This window comes from Limanda limanda, chromosome 9, assembly GCF_963576545.1.
Source record: "Limanda limanda chromosome 9, fLimLim1.1, whole genome shotgun sequence".
NCBI classification, from domain to species: Eukaryota; Metazoa; Chordata; class Actinopteri; order Pleuronectiformes; family Pleuronectidae; genus Limanda; species Limanda limanda.
Genome location: NC_083644.1, coordinates 23,762,397 through 23,783,869, shown reverse-complemented (window position 1 = coordinate 23,783,869; position 21,473 = coordinate 23,762,397). Strand labels below are relative to the sequence as shown.

Here is a 21,473-nt window from a genome sequence, read left to right as displayed (position 1 = left end):
TGAGCACTAATATTCGTTGATGGCTTGAGAGGAAGACAGTGAAATGTCATTTAGTATTAATTGTGCAGTGGCTTGGCTGGAGTAAACAGAGATGACATTTCATGATATCCATGCCTCTCCCATACACATGGTATTTTCCCAATGCCATGCTGTAATGAAATTAACACATCATACCACAGCAGGGGGATTTTACAGTGCTTTCTCTGCTCTAGTCTTTTATGTTATCTTACATATTTATCATACACATTTTCATGGAATTGTTATATAGTGGACAAAAGACCCTTTTTATAGAAAGATGCCGTCCACGTCCGTCTTGCGTTTCTAGATCTTCCTTTTGCACACATATTGACAGGGGCTGAAGAACAATGCCTCCTCGAATCCAGGTTCATGCTATTAATACATAATTGTGAGGTGGACTGGAGCTGCAGCCTTGCTACCTTGAAGAAACCCTCATAAAAGGGGCTAAAGAACTTCTGAGAGGCTGCAAGTAGGCTAGAGTGCTGCTTTGAACTGAATGTAATATTGACTGGCTACCATCCTCACAATGGCAATGCTAATGTTTGACAAGGATTTGTGAATTGGAAGGCTTCTCAGACTGCCAAACACTGTTTTTTAACAATATTTATAGGTTTTATAGGCATCTATGCAGGCATATATGTGATTGGACAAACAGAACACAATACTTATGTGGCGGAAATCAGGAAATACAAGAGGCTGGAAACACCAAAGTTATTTACATGTATTTAATAAGGGGGTTTATGCAGAAAGGATCAACACAGAGAAACCTACAAGGATCTCAGAGTGAAGATGCAGGACAGTCAAATACAATTATCTTATATGGGAGGACTAGGGCTGTCTCTCTGAACCAATCCAAACTGGTTCTGTAAGCCCAGGATGGGAGAGGAATCTGAACACTGAGAACTGATTTACATATGCTTCCTTTGGAGATAAACCGACATACATTCAGTTCTTTAGGGAGTGTAAAGGGTCTGACAGTTTTCAGGTCATACACAGTTCAGACCATTAAAATAGTCCAAGTCATAAAGTATTTAGACAGGTTGTATATGTATGTAGATATAGGTCATAAAACTTACTTTTCAACTACAACGTAGGTTTCACACATACTTAGTTAATTTTTCCATTACATTTATTAAATTGCTTTGCAGTAAAAGTTAATTCTTGTTCTGATCGCCACTATCCAAGCAAATGAGTGAGCTGTGTATATTCATTCACTAGTGCAGTACCCCTTTTAAACAGGCCTGTTTGTAATGGGCTGTTTTCTTGGCCTCTGGTAATACCCTCTAGGTCTAGAATATACTGTCACCTTCTATAGTGTGTGTGCTGGACATTGTGTGTAGGGTTTTGTGTTCATTCAACCTGGTTCATCTGCATTTTTATAGTCAATGTTTTTAATAATTAATGTTATTACTCCTCAAGTGTTTGGTTTATATTCATGTTTGAATGATTTAGTTAAGCTGTTTTTTTTTTTCATACATTGCACGTCGGCTATTTCAGTTCTGTTCAGCAATCGACTCAATCCTCGGACCCAATTTCACAAATTTTCAAAATAAAAGCTCTGCAATTCAGCTTGATATAAAACATTGCAGCAACAAAAGCAATGGTATGCCATCACAGGCATAGACAAATTGCTAAAGATGAATCTATGAATGTTGTTGCTGAGTTGCTGTTGAGATCAGCATCTGCGACACTCTTGAATGTCTGTGTCAGTCTGATATGGTGAAATTAAAACCAAATTATAAATAATAACGACTTGCATTTGGTCAACGTCAGCCAGTGCCCATGCACCCCACTGTAGTTTCTCCAAGGACATGTTCAACTCAACAAAGTTTATCAATATTGACTGATTGCCTGTCTTAATTGGTCCATTAACTATACACATGCCAATGTGAAGCCAATATTATGAATGGTTGTTGAGATCCACAGGCAGACAAATAGATTTCTTGAAATAGTAGAAATGTAGAATACGCAAGCATGACTACAATTGCAGCCCAAACTTGAACAGAGAGCAGACTTCGCTTGTTTCTCAGTCAGGTTTGTGTTGTCTTAAGGGACATCCGGCCTGTAGCTACACCATAGACAGATTTACACAGAACCTACATGTGATAATTGAAATCGGCTGTTTTCCAAGAAGTGTGTGTGTAAGTTGTAAATACTTTATCATGAAGCTACACATGGCACCAGAACATTGGGAATATATACAATGTCAAACTGTGTCCGTCTTCACACCACACCAATGTTTCTTAATACTTGTCCAGAGAGTGAACACAGCTACTCATCACATCCAGAAATGTGTGTTTAATGACTTTTGTAAGTTATTGGCCAATGGAAGCTGACAAAGGTCTGTCCACACTGCAAGGCCTAGGTGTCCTGAGGAGGCAGATAAAAGTCAGCAGAATACATCTTTGTGTTTCCAATTCAGGTTATTTCTCTCGTAGATAATAGCTCTCATTTAACGCAGTCTTACATAAAGCACACAGCATGTTAACAAGAATGCGATGATGTTGCATTTACGATATTTACTTTATTACCTGCTGATAAATGTGTCCCCTTGTGCACATCTACAAAATCCAAACAAAACATGGACTCACAACCTTTAATTTGCTCTCTGTATTTATATAGCGCTGTTCTAGTTGTAATGACCAATCAAAGCCCTGAATGGGGGTGAACGGGTCTGAGATCAAACCACTAACCTTCTGGTTAGTGGGCGACCCACTCAAGCTCCTGAGCCACAGCTGCCAATGAGGACTGGTGATTATTTAAAAAAACAGTTTAAAGGTCTTTGTTAACTACAATTGAACTTGATTGGCAATTTTTGTAGAAACTGAATGAGGCTGTTAAGGGCAGATTTTTCCCAGCTTCTGTCCATATGTTCTGAAGCTCAATGATTTGAAGATGTTTCAACCTCACAGATCATTCTCACAGTAACGGATTGTTCTCATCAAATCCCTAAACCGCAGAGGGCAGGCAACTGTTAACTGGTCAAGACTTTGGTAATAATCGTTACTACTCTAGAGGCTGATGGACAACTTAGAAAAATGAATATGCAACAATGCATTCACTCACATGTTAATGTTGTATTATAATAATACAAATTATATAATATACTTTGCCAGTAAATGAAATAAAATTGTATTTACCCATGTGGTTTACTACTGTTGCAAAACAGTGAACATTCACTCTTTTCCTTGCAGACTGACAATAAACGCAGAATGCCAGCTTCAGCTGCACAACTTTCCCATGGACGAGCACTCCTGCCCTCTCATCTTCTCGAGCTGTAAGTACACCTTCAACTCCACATCGCTATAGCTGCTTTTAATAAAATAATATAAATATCTCTTGTATTCCCTGATTATGTAACTATTTATTGCCAAGAAGCAGGGCTTTTATTTTGAGTCGACCCTTCATTAAAAGTGAACTACAAAGTGTGTCAGGAAGCCTCAGCAGTACAGATGCATCGGCTCATCTGGGAAAAAACACGCTAACACTGATGACTGTGCTGGCCTGCTGCCTTGTCATTAGAGATCCATGTAACATGCACCATGGCTACTGCTCATTCGCCAAAACATGCCCCAAAACGTGTTCATTTACAAACAAGCAGCCTGTTGTATCGGAAGCCTCTCATAATGAGGCTGGTTTGCAGGTAGCTATGGCAACATTTGACCAACCTGATTCAGCTCCTGTGTCCACACAAGCACAATAAACTGAAGAATACTGCGGGTGAAGTATAAATTAAATCCAAACCTATAACATGTACTATACTATATTATCATATTATAAGTAAAACACAACTTGACCCCAAGTACTGAGGACTAACCTTTGGCTCGAGCTAGCTCGCTTCATAACAGCTCTACAGAGTGAATGTCGTTCATCTACTTAACTTTAACTGTCCTGTATCTAGCACTAAATGAATCATGCTGCATGAGTGACAAGTTATCTGCAGTGGATCTATAGTGGCCTTCATGTTTGGTATCAAGATAACTGCTTGGCTTCATCCGAGGGGACATTACAACCTTTTTTACCATTACAAATCCATCATGTCTCTGGGGAATTGGAATGATCAACTGAGTGCAATCCAAATATGCAGCATAAATAAACAGACATAAAGGGAGCGCAGTTATCAGGTTGTTTACTAAAGCTGCTTTCAGACATGCACTGGACTCCACAGTTCCTGTAATTCTGCAGAGGAGGCTCATATGTGAACATGTATGTCAGAGTGAGACGTTCCGCAGTTTCAAAAGCCTGACCTCCAGGTATAAAGTCTGTAAAAATCCAGGGGAGAAGTCGATGTGTGAATGCAGAAGGGGATCCCCCACTGGATATCTCCGGATGAAAAGGCGGTGTCACACACGTAGAAGACACCAAAGTAGATGTGTAGAGAGTTTGTGGCGATAAAAGCTGACAAAGGAGTTGTGGTGCTGTGAACATGATCATGTGATCTCTGCAGTGGAGTCAATACGTATGATCTTCCCCCTGTCTGTTGCATCAGGCTGCTCCACATCTCGCCTGAATGATGCAGAGGCTTTGTGACTGTTGTGAATGCGTCTGAGCATAGAACCTCCTGCTGTGTTCTGCGTGTGTGACAGGAAAACTCTGAGCTTATTCCCCAGATTTTACACAGATGTCATGTCTGAAAAGATGTAATAGTAAAATTAATAGAACACGACCAATATGTATTTGTTGGACCGATGAAGGTATTATGTTGTAAAAAAAAACTTCTGAACCAATACATAATTATACACATGGATGAAATTTATAATAAATTACTAAAAACACAACTACAACCAAATTATTAAAAACTTGAATCAAAAAAGTAAATGTATTAAAAAAATTGTAAACATAAATACACAGCTTTTTTGCATTGTTTACAAAATGTTTAGCAATAAAAAGAATATATCATAGGTGCATATCATCAAATTCTGATATGTCGGTGAAAGACTTTCTTCGGGCAATCTTAAATATTACTCTATTCATTAAGAAGTCTACGTTTAAGAAAATGTGATTGGCTCCCTTAATAGGAAATTTGAATCAAATTTTTTTGCTTTACGAACCATAACTTTAGTGTGCTATGATTTAACCTTCTTCCAGCCACAGCAACCAGCTGCTGACAAATATTCTAATAACCAAAACTATATTCCATCTGAAAATCAGATATTTGTCTTTGTAGACTAGAGCAGAGCTAAAATAAAGTGGATATTGAACTGACATTTATGTTGTCACGATAGATAAATAATTATAAACATTTTCGACATTCTCGCTTCTGCTGGATGTTTGAATAGGCAGTTGTTTTCGTGTTAATCAAAAAACTGCATAAGTTGTTGCATTCACCAAATTACATTTTTTGTATTTGCCCTAGTTCCTCCTGTTAGAGTTAAATCTCCATCAGTACATTTTAATGTGGAACATCAAAACACTCAGTAATATAATGCTGCTGAAACCTAGTATTACATGTTTTTGGACAATAAGACCTTTTCATTACTGAGAACTATCCAGTTTCCTGCAGTTGTAAATTAATCTTCATCTTGCACGGTGGTGATAATCCCTTTTACACTGGATATTTCTGCAGAAATCCCTACACTGAGACCCTGGCCTATTTTTTTTTTTAATACAAAACTGACCAAACATGCAGATGATTATTTTGCCGTTACTGTAGCTGTGTTACAACAGACTTGACCAATAAAGACAACACATTTTATTTGTCTATTTCAGAGAATACACAGAAACATTTTGAGAAGACTGATCCAAGTCAAAAAACAATAGTCAGATGTCCCTATAAACAGGGGAACTCATGTAAATATCTATATTATATATATATATATTCTATTATACAGTTTTTCACGTTACGACTTCATATGTTAAAAAAATATGTTGTATAAAGTAGAAAATCTGTTTGTTTCCTCAGTTTACTGAAAAAAATACTTTCTTATATAAATGACACATGAAGATATAAAAATGTATCCCAGATAATAATGGTTACTCTGGATGAAATTAAATTAGTTCTTCAAAAGATGCATGAATAAGTTAACTAATGGATGATGGTTTTACTCCATATAAAGGGGCCAATTTTTGTTCAAGTATCTTTCTCTCAATGCCAAAGAGGAGAGAGCTGCCTGAGAGCACAGGAAATGTTATCCAAAAAGATAACAAGGCAGTCGCCAAAGTTTTTTGTTATGTTGGCAAGATATTTCTAAAAAGAGACGTCTGAAGAAATACGCAGGACATAAAAAGAGCTTCAAGGTGACTTGGAGAAATCTCGAGTTGTGTTTTAGCCGGTTCCATACGCCATGTGCTAAACCAAGTAGGGCGCCATTGATAAGACCAGTGAGGATTTACCACAGCTTTCACAGATACACTTTTTCTGTGATAACATTCTAAGGACAGAAATCTTTGCAAGTACAGTGCATCCGTTTGTTTAGCTACTAGCTTTCAGTAATATGTATACGTCACCCATGGGGGAAAGAGAAATGCAGCAGTAGATGTCAGAAATGTACCTTGATGTTGGTTGCCAGCCGTCAATAAGTCCAACAAAGAAAAAGAGGGTTTTCAATAAATGAAAGAAATGATGGAATCAGAGAATTACCAAAATTATTAGGAAAACTTGGTTTGAGGTGAGGGTTAACCTGTTGAAAGCCTTTGGAGAGCTTGACAAGGAATCCTGTAAACTTAAAAGACCTTGAATTTATAGTAGTTGAAAGGAGGCACAAACCACCAACAGACCAGTGCAGGGTGTGATGGCCCAGCCTGTCAGCCGTGCCACACATGGCTGAGGACAGCCAGGCAGAGGCAATCCAGAGGCGTGGTGTTGGAGGGGCGGTACTACCCCAGGGGATCCTCCTGGAGAGCTCCTCCCCTCCCGGGTGTCTCTGATTGTCTCTCACAGGTGGACTGAATCAAGAGGCAATCAGGAGCCCTTTTAAAAACCAGAGGAAATGGGGACAGACTCTCTTGAGCCACTGAGGGAGTAGGAACCAGACGGTTTCACAAGGAGTCTCAGGGTAAGAGGCCAACGGCCTGCCTTTTGTCAGATGAAGAGGATTAACTGCTGTCTTTCTCTCTCGTCACCCCAGGAAGAGCCCGCTGGAGCCCCAGACCCCAACTGCCAGACCGGCAAAGCTATTTGAATTATCTTTATGCGCCCTCCTCCCTTTTCCCCCTCAGTTCTAAATAAACTCCTAATTTCTATTTACCATACACCCCTGCGTCTGACTGCTCTGTTTCCAGTTTGTATACCCACTGTTCTCCTCTTGCAAGGCCGGGCTCCCACATATGGTGGAGAATGCGGGCATTCTGAGTCTTCGCTATCAGTGGGTATACAGAGTTGGAATAGAGCACGTCTGATCGGAAGAGAAGGTCAAACATGGAAGAGATCCTGAGAGCCATCCTGGACTCACAAGCCACTCTGCAGACAGCTGTGGTAGAGCTGTGTAGAGCAACGGGGAAAGCGGAAGAGCGGAAACCAAGAGAGGTGCTGACTAAACTGACGCAAGATGATGACGTCGAGACCTATATTACGCTGTTTGAAAGGACTGCAACGAGAGAGAAATGGCCAAAAGCAGAATGGGCGAACATCCTTACGCCTTTCCTGACCGGCGAAGCTCAGAAAGCCTGTCGAGATCTTTCAGCTGCAGAGGCCGTGAGCTATGATAAGGTAAAGACTTGCTATCCTAGCTCAATATGGACTTAGCCTCCCCGCCAAAGCTCAGCGAGTGCATGAATGGAGCTACGACCCTGCTCTCCCCGTCCGGGCACAGGTGATGGGGCTAGTCCGTCACACCAGGAGCTGGCTGGAAGAAGCAGAAGGACCGCCCATAGTGGACAGAGTGGTGATCGACTGGTGTACAAGAGGCTTGCCAAATGATGTCAAGAGGTATGTCGCCCAGCAGGGGCCTCCCAATTTGAACACATTAATAGCCTTATTAGAAAATCACCGAGTGATGGCTAATCTGATGCGGTCAGAAAACAAGCCGAACAATTATAAAGCCAAGACAGAGAGAGAGATGGTTGGCAAAGCTGTCAGTTCCCCACCAGCCTGAACGCCCCCTGGCTGGACCGGACCGGCTGCAAGACGAACCCAGTGGCCTCCTCCAATCCCACAATGTTTTTCCTGTGGCAGAGAGGGACACCTAGCCAAAGAGTGTCCGGATTGGGATGAGCCGATGCCGACAGCCGGGTCTACCGATAACAAGGGTCTCTACTGCCTCCACCTCACTACCTGTTGGGCCCATGAGGGAGCACCAGCCCCAAAGTTTCCGGTGAAGATTGCGGGGAGAGACACAGAGGCCCTCTTGGACTCCGGAAGTATGGTTTCTCTCGTTCGACCACAATTCGCCAGTGCCCCCTGGGGTGAAGAGATGGCCGTGTCCTGCATCCATGGGGATACCCGGAAGTATCCAACCTCCAAAATCCAAGTGATTACTCCTCGAGGACGATTCACTCTGCAGGTTGGGGTAGTCGAGCAACTACCGGTGCCTGTGCTTTTCGGCCGGGACAGCCCCCTCTTCTCCCGCTACTGGCCCGCGGAGGCAATGGACCCAAAACGGCAACCCAGAAGACGACCGGAGAAGAAGAGACAGTCTTCCGTCGCTTGTCCCGCCTGGGCAGCAGTATCCCCCGATGGCAGCCCAGCAGAAACTACTAATGACGACAGGGAGGAAGCCGTCCACACCCAGACCACAGCAACAGACCCCGAACAGGCAGCTGAGATGGAGCCCCTGGAAGACATACAATCAGACGAGGTGTTCTCTCAATTTCCAGAAGTTGAAATGGAGGGAGGACTCAGACCAGGACAATTCGGCTCGGCCCAGCTGCAGGATCCCAACCTGACCCAAGCCTGGAGAGACGTCCAAGTAATAGAGGGTCAAAAGCAGGCTGGGGTGAGTCAAGTGTCGTTTCCACATTTCATGGTCAAGAATAAGCTGTTATACCGAGTAACTAAGAAGAACTGTGATATCTGTGAACAGTTGCTTATCCCCAAAGACTATGCTTCAAAAGTGTTGTACCTAGCCCACTCCCACGTACTAGGGGCACATTTAGGGAGGGAGAAGACGTATGAACGTGTTCTCAGCCGTTTCTACTGGCCGGGAGTCAAAAAGGCCGTAGAGGAGTACTGCCGACATTGTGCTGAGTGTCAAATCAACTCCCCAAAGATAGCGTACCGAAGTCCTCTGATACCCCTTCCCATTATTGAAACACCCTTTAGCAGGATTGGCATGGACATAGTGGGGCCCTTACCGAAGTCTAGCCGTGGCCACCGCTACATCCTAGTTATACTGGATTACGCAACCCGTTACCCGGAGGCAATTCCTCTGCGGTCTGCGACTGGGAAGGTGGTTGCCAGGGAGATGTTTCTGCTTTTCAGTAGAGTGGGCCTGCCGGATGGAATCCTGACAGACCAAGGGTCCTGCTTTATGTCCAAAGGGATGAAATGCCTGTGCCGAAGTCTAAAGGTGAGACAAATAAGGACCTCCGTCTATCACCCTCAGACAGATGGACTTGTAGAGAGGTTCAACAAAACCCTAAAACACATGCTGCGCAAGGTAATCGACGTTGATGGTAAGAACTGGGACCAACTGCTGCCATATATCCTGTTCTCTATACGGGAAGTACCCCAGGGTTCCACTGGATTTTCACCGTTTGAGCTTCTGTACGGTCGGAGACCCCGGGGCTTGCTGGATCTGGCCAAGGAAGCCTGGGAGCAGCAGCCGTCCACCCAGCGCAGTATCGTGGAGCACGTGGAACAAATGCACCACCGAATGACCCAAGTCTGGCCATTAGTCCGGGAGCACATGCAGCAAGCCCAAGCGCAACAGGCAAAGGTATACAACCGGGGAGCCCAGGTGAGAGAGTTCAAACCAGGAGAGAAGGTAATGGTTTTACTTCCAACAAATGATTGCAAGTTTTTAGCCAAATGGCACGGGCCTTATGAAATACTGGAACGGGTGGGGCCTGTGAATTATCGTGTACGGCAGACAGGCCGTAGGAAAGCCAAACAACTTTACCATGTAAATTTGCTGAAGCCATGGCATGAGCCTCTCCCTGTCCCCTCTAATGTCCTGCTAGCTAACCTGCCTCCCCAGGTTCTCCCACCAGTGAACATGAGTGACCAGCTGTCATCCAGGCAAGGACAAGATCTCCGAGAACTGCTCGATAGAAACAGAGATGTCTTCTCCGAGGCCCCTCTACTCTCCCCCTACTGTCCTCTGGATAGTAAGGCTACGACCATACCGAATCCCAGAGGCCAGACGGGAGGCCATCAGAAAGGAGGTGAGGAAAATGCTTGACCTTGGGGTGGTGGAGGAGTCACACAGTGCCTGGTCCAGTCCGATAGTCCTTGTTGGGAAGCCGGATGGCAGCATTAGGTTCTGCAATGACTATAGAAAGTTAAATGAGATTTCTCTGTTTGACACCTACCCTATGCCCCGGGTAGATGAGCTGGTCGAGAGGTTAGGACCTGCCCGGTTCATCTCCACGCTAGATTTAACCAAAGGATATTGGCAGGTTCCACTCACCCCACAAGCAAGGGAGAAGACAGCTTTCTCAATGCCAGACGGCGCCTTCCACTATCGAGTCCTCCCGTTTGGTCTTCATGGAGCCCCGGCAACGTTCCAGAGGCTCATGGATAAAGTGCTCCGGCCACACCAGGCCTACGCTGCGGTGTATCTGGACGACATTGTTATCCACAGCACGTCATGGGAGAACCATCTGCAGCACCTAGCAGCTGTTCTCCAGGCCTTACGAGAGGCGGGACTGACAGCCAACCCTGGAAAGTGCTCCCTCGCCCTGGAGGAGGCGAATTACCTTGGGTACACTGTCGGACGAGGAAATGTGAAACCCCAGGTAAAGAAGGTGGATGCCATAGCAACCTGGCCCCAACCCCAGACAAAACGTCAGGTGAGAACTTTTCTAGGGTTATTGGGGTATTACAGACAATTCATTCCTAACTTTGCCTCTTTAGCGGCCCCCTTACATGAGCTGACAAACAAAAGTGCATCCAACCGGGTGAAGTGGACGGAACAGACACAGCTGGCCTTCCATACCTTGAAGAAAGCCCTCTGCAGCGAAACCATGCTACACACCCCCGACTTCGGCAAAAGGTTTGTACTTCAAACAGACGCGTCAGAGGTAGGCCTTGGGGCAGTCCTGTCCCAAGTACATGATGGAAGTGAATACCCCATAACCTTTGTAAGCCGCAAACTGCTTCCCTATGAGAAGAATTATGCAACAATAGAAAAGGAATGTCTAGCTGTTAAATGGGCCATAGAAAAACTAAGATATCACCTACTGGGTCGAGAGTTTACATTAGTCACTGACCACGCCCCACTGAAGTGGATGGCATTCAACAAAGCTAGGAATGCCAGAATAACCCGTTGGTTTCTACAGCTACAGGACTTTAAGTTTACAGTGGAACACAGAGCCGGAAAGCTGCATGGAAACGCTGATGCCATGTCGAGAAGGGACGACTGCCTGTGGTCGGCCGCTCCCCACCGTGGATCGGAGCTGAGGGGGGGGGTATGTGATGGCCCAGCCTGTCAGCCGTGCCACACATGGCTGAGGACAGCCAGGCAGAGGCAATCCAGAGGCGTGGTGTTGGAGGGGCGGTACTCTCTTGAGCCACTGAGGGAGTAGGAACCAGACGGTTTCACAAGGAGTCTCAGGGTAAGAGGCCAACGGCCTGCCTTTTGTCAGATGAAGAGGATTAACTGCTGTCTTTCTCTCTCGTCACCCCAGGAAGAGCCCGCTGGAGCCCCAGACCCCAACTGCCAGACCGGCAAAGCTATTTGAATTATCTTTATGCGCCCTCCTCCCTTTTCCCCCTCAGTTCTAAATAAACTCCTAATTTCTATTAACCATACACCCCTGCGTCTGACTGCTCTGTTTCCAGTTTGTATACCCACTGTTCTTCTCTTGCAAGGCCGGGCTCCCACAAGGGGAAATACAAAACTCTCGATGGCTACCGAAATTCTTTAGAAATTCACTGATGCTGAAGTCCCTGCAACCAAATATGTGGACGATGAAAAAACATTTTCTATTCGGATTTTAATATTTAATATCTGCTGTGTGTACCCTGAATGAGGCTTTGCCAGAACTTGGCCTGTTCTGCCTATTCAAAAGCAATTTAACAATAAACAATTATTTTCTGCACATTTTTAACATAATTAATAGCAAATACTAACAGTGGTTAATGTTATTGCAATTGATTCATAAAGCAGGTTTGAAAACAATTACTATTTAGGGCAACATTTAACTCTCACAGTTCATGTTTTTCCTAATTGAAAGCCTATTACATCAATGTGCCATCAGGTACGATCATAATGTTGTTAGCTTTTCTTCTTAAAACGATTATATGTCTGTTTAAGACGGGAAGGACTCCGGCTAGTGCGACACCAACGCGGAGATGGAATCATGAACCCATCACTAACCTCACTTGATCGATTGTAAGCACTCCTAGGCTTGGTGCACATCATGTGAAGGTCAGGCACAACATCAAGATGGATTCAGTACCTTATTGAACCAAAGCGTTTGTTTAATCTACATTCCTTCTGCCTCTGTCTTCATTCCAGACTGTCTTTTCATTAACCAGTCTCCGGCACAAGACAAATGTTGCTCTGGGTGGCCCTAGGTCTGTCTGCACAGGTATCCATCATGAGGATGTGCCACGTAGCACCTAGGGTCACACACATGCTCTGTGTAATTGCAGATGGATACCCACGAGATGAGATGATTTACAAGTGGAGGAAGAACTCTGTGGAGGCGTCTGACCAAAGAAACTGGCGTCTCTACCAGTTTGATTTTATGGGCCTGAGAAACACTACAGGCATAATAAAGACTACAGCAGGTAGGAGGCACTGTGACTTTCCCAGGTTTAATATATGCAATATGATGAGGCTGTGGCTTGCAGAGACTTTCACAAGATGCTTGTCATGCACAGAACTCCAAATAATCCCATACTAATGTGAGAACACAGCAGGAGATTCTCCATACGATTCACTGCGAGCAAGTGGGTGTGCTGATGACGATTCCAACACGCAGCAGTCGCAATAATTTAAAAACAAAAACAACACAAATATCTCAGAAAAAGGACAAACTGGAACCGTTTAATAATCATAGTTTCTATGAACACACAAAGTGCTTATAGGTCACAGATCACATTCACACAAAACATAGTTTCCAACATTCACACATCCCATTCTCACACTGTCATTAGGGACAATTAGGGTTCAGTGTATTGCCCAAGGACACTTCAACATGCAGACTGGAGGAGCTAGGAATCGATCCTCCAACCTTGCGATAATTGGATGACCTCCGGAGTCACAGCTGCCATAGTGGTCCTTATTAACGGTAATTCATCATGTTCACTTCCAGCAACTTGCTAAGAAATTACCTTTATGTTATGAATGACAAGTTGTCATATAAACAGAATTTACGTTTTAGTCGTGGTTGATTATGCGTGGTAACATGACAAGCAGTTCAATACTACTTCACAGCTTTCCCTGCTTCAGCAGTGGGGAATGGTGGTAGAGGTAACTACAAAATGTAATAATATTTACTGCTGAAAAAATAACAATAGATTTTATGAAAAATTTGGTTGCATTTTGTGACCATCATGCTTTTAAATTACTCAGTGAAACATGTTGATTTTTTATATTATGCACATCAGAAACATAACTTTTGGTATGTCAAAGGTTCTCTCATATAAAGCTGACGTGATGCCTTTGTTGAAGGAGAAAAGTTAAAGGGGGCGTCGGATTTTAAATATATTGGAATCATTCTAGATTCAAATCTATCATTTCAAAAGCATGTTAAAAAGGTGGCCAATACTATCAAAGTAAACATCACTAACTTCAGACACACAAGGAAAAAAAATACATAGGCAACCAAACGTTTCATACAACCTATGATCTTCTCTCACATATTGTTTCACGAACTGGTTAAAGGTGGTTATTAATATAATAATTGTATTATGCTACATTAAGAGTCCGTTTAGTTAGTTTGATTGCCATGTAAAATGCTCATTTGTTGTCCATAGAAATTATTAATTTTATAAGACAGGTCATTCTATTGTATTTTTGCATTGTAAAAACTGGTTTGGGACAACAGATGGTAAAAGCTAATAAAGCCAACTCAGGTTAATTTACAGTATTTGTTCTGTTGATTAATGAGCATTGTTTCATATCAAATTAATAAACCAATCATTTCTTACAAATCACATTATCTGAAATCAGCTGAAGATAGGAATATGTGTTATAATATACACAGCACTGTATGTTAATGATTATAGTCATTGTATAGTAAAACAAAATATTATAATGAATAATAAATACTTCATTTTTAAGTATAGAGTAGAGTTTTATGCACAGAACAGAACAGAGTGTCTAGTATATGTCAGCAGGCATGTGTGTGTCTGCAAAGTTTGACATGGAGCTCTGCTGTTGTCATGGCCACAGGGGACTATGTGGTGATGACGGTGTTCTTTGACCTGAGCAGGAGAATGGGCTACTTCACCATCCAGACTTACATCCCCTGCATCCTCACCGTGGTTCTCTCCTGGGTGTCCTTCTGGATCAAAAAGGACGCCACGCCAGCCAGAACGGCTTTAGGTACTGTGGACTCACTGCCGTTCAGTAGCTCTATCCATACCAGGACAAAGTGTGTGTCTGAAACTCTGATTTTGACTCAACATTTTTGAACTTCCATTTTAACCATGTTTTGCTTTGAATATGCTCCGTTTTTATGTGTCATTATCTTTATTATGTGGATATTAATTTGCCATTTAACTTGCGTCACTCCATCTGCTTCTTCTTTTGTTTTGTTGTGCTTTCCCCCTCCTGTGTACACACTCTATTTGTTGTTGTTGCAGTCCTGTGGAACATTCTGGTTAAGGTAACTGATTTCAGTCTTTTTTTTCCCTTTTTCTGTTTATATTTTATCCAATATTCATATGGTTCAGTGGAGATGTGTTTGCTGAGCCCTTTAGTGAGAAAAAACTGTTACTTGAAATACACCAACTTCAAAGTTAAAGGCTAGGCAATTATGTTTTTTTGCTTTGGAATAATTTTCACTCAGCTCTTAATTGCAACACTTTTGCAAAGGTGAGCGAGTGTGAGGAAAACATCAGCCACTACTCACCGTGAAAAACCCTGCTGTTGTTTCATCTGCTCACACTGTGCTTTAAACTGCATTCACCACTGAAGAAAAGGGACAAAGGTAGAAAAGGAATGAGTGTGTCACCTTTTCATCAAAGCACCATGAACAATTGCTTGTAAATCAGGAGAAAGAATGAGGACAATGAATGGACCTTAATTGTAAAGGTACGAGGGCAAACTGAGACCATGTTGGAGAAAACATGAAGCCACTTACATGTAAAGAACTAGAGTGAGTCAGTGCCAGGCAGCAAACCTTTCACTTCAGGTGTGAGTCACAATAATATAATAATATAATATTTAACTGTACTAACTATGGGTATAAGTATACATGAGCGGTCAGTGGTAGTTTTCTGAGCGCGTAGCATATTTTTTTTCCGCTCAACTCTGAATACAAACAAAAAATCCCTTGCTTGACTGTTGTAGAAGCAGCTTGATTGGACGTAAAACAGCCAATCACAAATGCTTCCCCCTAGTCCATGATTGGCTGACTTTGTGATATTATAAGTACGCTGTGCCAACTCAAGGGAGCGCTCAGGCAGAGTTGAGCGCGAACAGGACAATTTTTTGTGTGCTCAGATTAATATTTTCTGTTCAAAATAGAAAGTATGTGCTTGCGAGAGTCCCACTGCACGCTCACTAATGTGGCACAAACATGACGCTATAACTAAGCACTGTAGCAAGTTATCACACAGTAAACCAGCTTGAAGGTTAAGCCGTCTCATGCATTGTGCCCTCAACCAGCTGCCGCCTCATTCATTGTGTTGCACATTATATGGTAAACCTAACAGTTACAACCACATTAAGCTTCCCGCCAGTTGGGATACATGTGTCCCAGACTTTTCCCTCTCTCTAAATCCAAAGCTTATTCTATCGTAAAGAATAAAGACTGAAGAATCTGTGCTTCAGCAGAAGGCAGGTAGGGGTAATCACTATGCCAAGCAGAGGCTAAAGGAAAAGTGTGAGATGTCCGCCTGAAATAGATGGGGCCAGCTTGTTACCATGGGAACCTCAGTGAAACAGTCGCAGATGTGTGTTTTTTCCTCATGCTATGGAGGACAGGGAGAGGAGAAAATGAAATCATTCAGAAATGCCTGTCAATCTGAGTGAGCAATCAGAATGAGCTAATTTGCCCAGTTAGGATAAAGATATGGTTCTCTTAATAATAAAAATATGGTGGACTCCATGCAGTAACCCAGAGAATCCTAAAGCTGCATAAATCTATGGTTTTACCATTACAGTTTTTTGCAGCACCCTATCCCAACCTTTCCTCCAAGGATCAGAGGACTAACATATACAGTACTTTGTGAAAGAGGTCGGTCGTAGTGATAAACAACAACATCCCCAAAAGTAAATCCAAAACCACAAACTTAAAAGTCAAGTTTCTGTCAAAGGATGTCATTTTAGGTTGTTAATATCACACTGATTTATGCTCCAGTGTTCATGTTTCTAATTTGGTTGTAATTATTTATTTGATGCTATAAAATGCAGTGAAATGTGATGATTGACAGCTGAGACTAACTTGCGATTGGTCGAGTGCATTCATCGATGGGACCACGACACCACGGTTTCAGTTACACAATACTGCACAGACTCTGGCTCAAAAATGACACCATCGGTACAAGATGGCAACAAAAAAAAGCTCAAAGGAGGGTGGATATTGGCCATAAATTCTAATGGTTACCATGTCTGCCGGATGAAATGGGCAATTGTTTGCTTTCACAACTTAATAAAGCAATGGGAAGCTGAGAAAGCAGCTCTTTTAGCTAAATTCTAACATGGTTACAATGGCATCTGTAAGGTGCTAATGTTTAGCAGGTAATGTTTAGCAGGTAATGAGCATGAGGACACATAAAGCAAGCTGGTGTAAGTGGAGGGCCTTCAACCATGAGGTAGCAAACACAACCTGGAACTGGGCAAGTACAGGTGAAGTTGATGCAGTGTTCAGGAACTAAAGGGACAGGAAGTGTCACTGCAGGTAAAAATGAATGGAAATAATGCAAATTGATAAACTTATAACAAAGTATAGCTGCTGATTCATTTCGCAGGCATCAAATTGTTATTATAAAAATTATTAATTGTTAAGCTCTGTCAGAGTGTAGCAAATGTGGGACACGGTAACAAGTCGTCTGACAACCTTTATCCACAATAAAACAAGGTTTTTATGTAGTCTACGTTCTCTCTATGCTAAGAAAAGTGTGCATTTGACTCCAGAGATGATGGTCTCCATGCAAACACAGCACTGATCCGTCAAATACTTAAATTGACCAGGATCCACTTAATTTCTGTTTTCGTCATCCTGCTTGTCACTGCTGAATGTTTTCATTTTTTAAATTCAGTCAGTTTGATTTTGCACTTAAACAACGACGAGATTTTATTTTGTGTGTTTGTCCTGCAATGTTGGTCTCTCTTGCGATTTGAATGTCAAAGGGAACAAATGTTACATCACAGAAAGTGAGTAAAATCATTTATCAAGACCAGCTTTGGTTTGAGGGAGAAGGATGTGTGTATATATGACAGAATCAGCCTAAAGATTGTGAATTTCCATCACTACATCTGAGCACTTCTAACATCGGTTCGTCCTCTCTTCTGACCTTCAGGTATCACCACAGTTCTGACTATGACTACTCTCAGTACTGTGGCCAGAACGTCATTACCCAGAGTGTCTTATGTCACTGCCATGGACCTGTTCGTCTCTGTCTGCTTCCTGTTTGTCTTTGCTGCTCTGATGGAGTATGCAACATTGAATTACTACTCAAACAGTGCCAGAAAACTCAGCTGTATGAAGCCTAAACGACCAGTAAGTGGATCTTTTCCATACACATCTGTTAAATCAATATTCCCTAAAGGCATTCCTTAAATGAATCCACTAATTAGCTTATAAGGAAATTATAACATGCAGATTGAGATAATGCTATTAGGTACAGTAAGATTTTTTGATAATGGTTTGGCTTTATTATCACAAGACTGAAGTGAGAAAACTGTTCAGCATTGAGATGATGTGATGCTGTTGCCCTTTATAAGCTTTTCTGATAAGACTGTCACTATGTTAAGGGACACACGTCATCAGTCTGAACAAGCTTCCAAGACTGAGGGGCCTTTTCTAGCCCATCAACAACTAAAGGAGGAGAGCCCAGAGCAGAGCTTAAAATCACTCATAGCTTCAATTACAGGAACATTAAAGGTTCAGTGTGTAGAATTTAGAGACATCTAGAGGTGAAGTTGCATGTTGCAGCTGAAGACCCCTCTCTTCACCCCCCCTTCCAAACATGAGAGAGAACCTGTGGTAACCAAAGTTGTAATGGCAGATCCTGTATCATGTTGACTTCTGATTTTGGATAGTGGTGGTGGACATTGATCGTGGTGGCAGCCGATGGTGAATCCTGATGGCGGCAGTGGATTATGATGATGGATTGTGGATTATGGTGGCATCTGTTTGTGGGGGTGGATCCTGATCATGGTGGCAGCTGACCGTGGTCTATGATTACAACAAGACTGCTTGATATACAATATACCTACTCAGATACTTATTACATTACAACACGATTAGTAACAATAACTTCTCAATTTATTTACCTTCCATTATGTTACAAACTGTTTATTCTAATCAATGTTGTAAATACTTTTATTAATTTTTTTTGGATGTCCTCCATTACACGTGGCATCTATTACACTTCTGTCCGTCCTAGGCGAGTGATCCCTCACATGTGTCTCTCTCTGAGGTTTACACATTATTTTTCCCCTCTTTATAAGTTTTTTTTTTAGGGTTTTTCCTTCCTCTTGTTGAGGGTTAAGGACAGAGGATATCACACCCTATTAAGCCCTATGAGGCAAATTGTGATTTGTTAATATGGGCTGTCCAAATACAATGTGATTGATTGATTGGTTGATTGATTGTCATAAAAACTCAAAAGGTGTTTTGGTTTTGTCCAGTTTGGACTACTGTAAAAAAACATGGCATCCTCCACATAGAGGACCCGCTCCCGATAAAGTATTTCAATATAAATGGCCCGTTCTAAGTTAAAAAAAAACAACAATTCGTACAATTTGTATGAAACACACTATAAGACATCACTAGGATTATTTTATGTTCAATTTCTGCCAGTAGATCCCTTTCACCTAAATCATACACACTGAATCTTTAAATGTATAGCTCTGAATTGAACAGTGACAATATAAGTATGAGCCTTTTTATTCCAAATAAGCCTTGTTTCACTGTACTATTAATCAAAATATAGGATCATTTTGTCAAACCACCTCCTTAGGTAATCTGGAGTGTTTGATGTAGGATTTATTTCATAATTAAGAAAACTATGACTGGATTTCTTAGGCGTCTTCATGTAGTGGTTTATGCCTGAGATTTATTTTCCTGCATTAATATTCTATATTTTGATGCACCTAATATTATAATACTGCAAACGTTTCCATTAGATAATTAATTGGGGGATAACCGTGACCGTGTAAATGCAAAAATAAGCAGCAATTCTCTAAATTGCTGAGTATTTATGCATTTACGATCAATATGAAATAGTATAGCCTATATAAAATATATATTTATAAATTTCTTTGCATTGTATATATATTTATGGTTGACCTAGTAGGGATTAACGGTACAGTCACATAAATCTTGTGTTCAGTCAAATGTTCCTACATTCAGATGTGATGTCTTTGTTTCAATGTGGATAATAATAACCAGTTACCAGAGCGACCACCAACTGTAAACAGTATGTGAAGTCGCTGCTCTAACTTGTAGTCTGTTAGTGTCATATTGTGCATCAATAAACAAGGAGGTGAAGTGCACAAGTCAGCCATGACTCACACAGCTACAGTTGTTGAACAGGTGAATTCTGGAGCCATGAGATCAAACCAACATAATTCAGCAACAAAGAAAATGGGAGACAATGAATATTTGCTAGGCATTAAGTCTGGTGTGAATAAGCAGGAAAACTGACCCTGGTAGAAAGAATTTGACTATTTTTATCCGTCTGAGTAAACTTTATGGATGTTTGATACCACATTGCCGGTGTATGACTGGGAAGATATACCTATTCTAGTTTACACAAACAAATTATAAACCATCTAATCTGCACCAGCAAAGTTTTTGCAATTAGGACTGTCACTCTGTCTCCTCAGAACTACTCTATCCTGGACGTGCGACCTCCACACACCGTCATCACTCTGAACAACTCCATGTACTGGCAGGACTTTGAGGACGCTTGTGTATACGAGTGTCTGGATGGAAAAGACTGCCAGAGCTTCTTCTGCTGCTACGAGGAGTGTAAAGAAGGTGGATGGAGAAAAGGACGCATCCACGTAGATCTACTTGAACTGGATGCGTACTCACGCGTCTTTTTCCCCACCTCCTTCTTACTGTTCAACGTGGTCTACTGGGTGGGCTATCTCTACCTTTAGCACTCTGCAGGAGCCTGTTTGGTTTCAACCGGAGGACAGCACAATTTAACAGAAGAAATTCAAGTGTAATACAAGGTTACACCAAATTAACTCTTTGTTGTGGCACCTGGAAATCAGCGTGTGTCAGTAGACCTTTGCCAAACAGGGCGGCAGTGAGGACAGGATGGACTGTCTGCTAGGACAATACATAGACAAAGAAGGACTCCTAACTTCTCAGTTAGGAGGCTGACTTGTGTCGTAGGGAATGTACAGACACGTTATTGTCCAGTCATCAGTCAAATCCAGTTGATGAAACTCCAATGACACTCAAACCATTCATAGTGCCTTCCTCTGGAGGGGTAGATACGATCTGCTACAATAATCAGGGAGACATTATTTATAAAGTGATAATTAAAAGAGCCTGGCTTTGACTGATCACGGCTTCTCTCATTCAGAGCTTTGAGATACATTTATAAAACAGGCATTTTTTATAAGAACATGAAGAAACAATAACTTCATACTGACTCTCCGCCATGACTCATTCCTCCTGCTTGCAACAACACTACTGCTTATACACAATAAATAAATTGTATCCAGGGAAGAGGAAGATCTGAACAGCAGAAGTAATAATTTTTGCTTTACTGGCACATTTTCGTGAAGTCAATGTTTAAATGGCTCTTTATATTGTATTTATGTAATATTCGAGCTGGGACAAATCTCTCACCGACCTGTCCACAGTGGGAACCCAGAGGTTACAGTTATTATGGGGATGTCCTTTTAATTGTCATGGGAAGTGGCAACGAGCACAGAACACCAACCTCGTGCACACTCTCAATAAGAGGATTTTGAAAATATCTTTCTTTTAAGGGAATAGTTTTGTTATATTTGATGCTAATCCACCAACACAAAGATATATACTTGGTG

The 21,473-nt window shown here is 42.0% G+C and overlaps 1 protein-coding gene across 1 annotated transcript in view; it reads left to right on the top strand.

Moving 5' to 3' along the window:
• LOC133010695 (gamma-aminobutyric acid receptor subunit gamma-3) overlaps nucleotides 1-20,570 on the top strand; it is a 52,060-nt gene extending 31,490 nt beyond the window's left edge. Inside the window, exons 5-9 of the mRNA XM_061078308.1 lie at nucleotides 3,213-3,295; nucleotides 12,716-12,853; nucleotides 14,463-14,615; nucleotides 17,759-17,958; nucleotides 20,292-20,570. Of these exons, the coding sequence (XP_060934291.1) occupies nucleotides 3,213-3,295; nucleotides 12,716-12,853; nucleotides 14,463-14,615; nucleotides 17,759-17,958; nucleotides 20,292-20,570 (853 nt within the window). The remainder of the gene's footprint in view (nucleotides 1-3,212; nucleotides 3,296-12,715; nucleotides 12,854-14,462; nucleotides 14,616-17,758; nucleotides 17,959-20,291) is intronic.
• The last annotated feature ends 903 nt before the right edge of the window (nucleotides 20,571-21,473 follow it).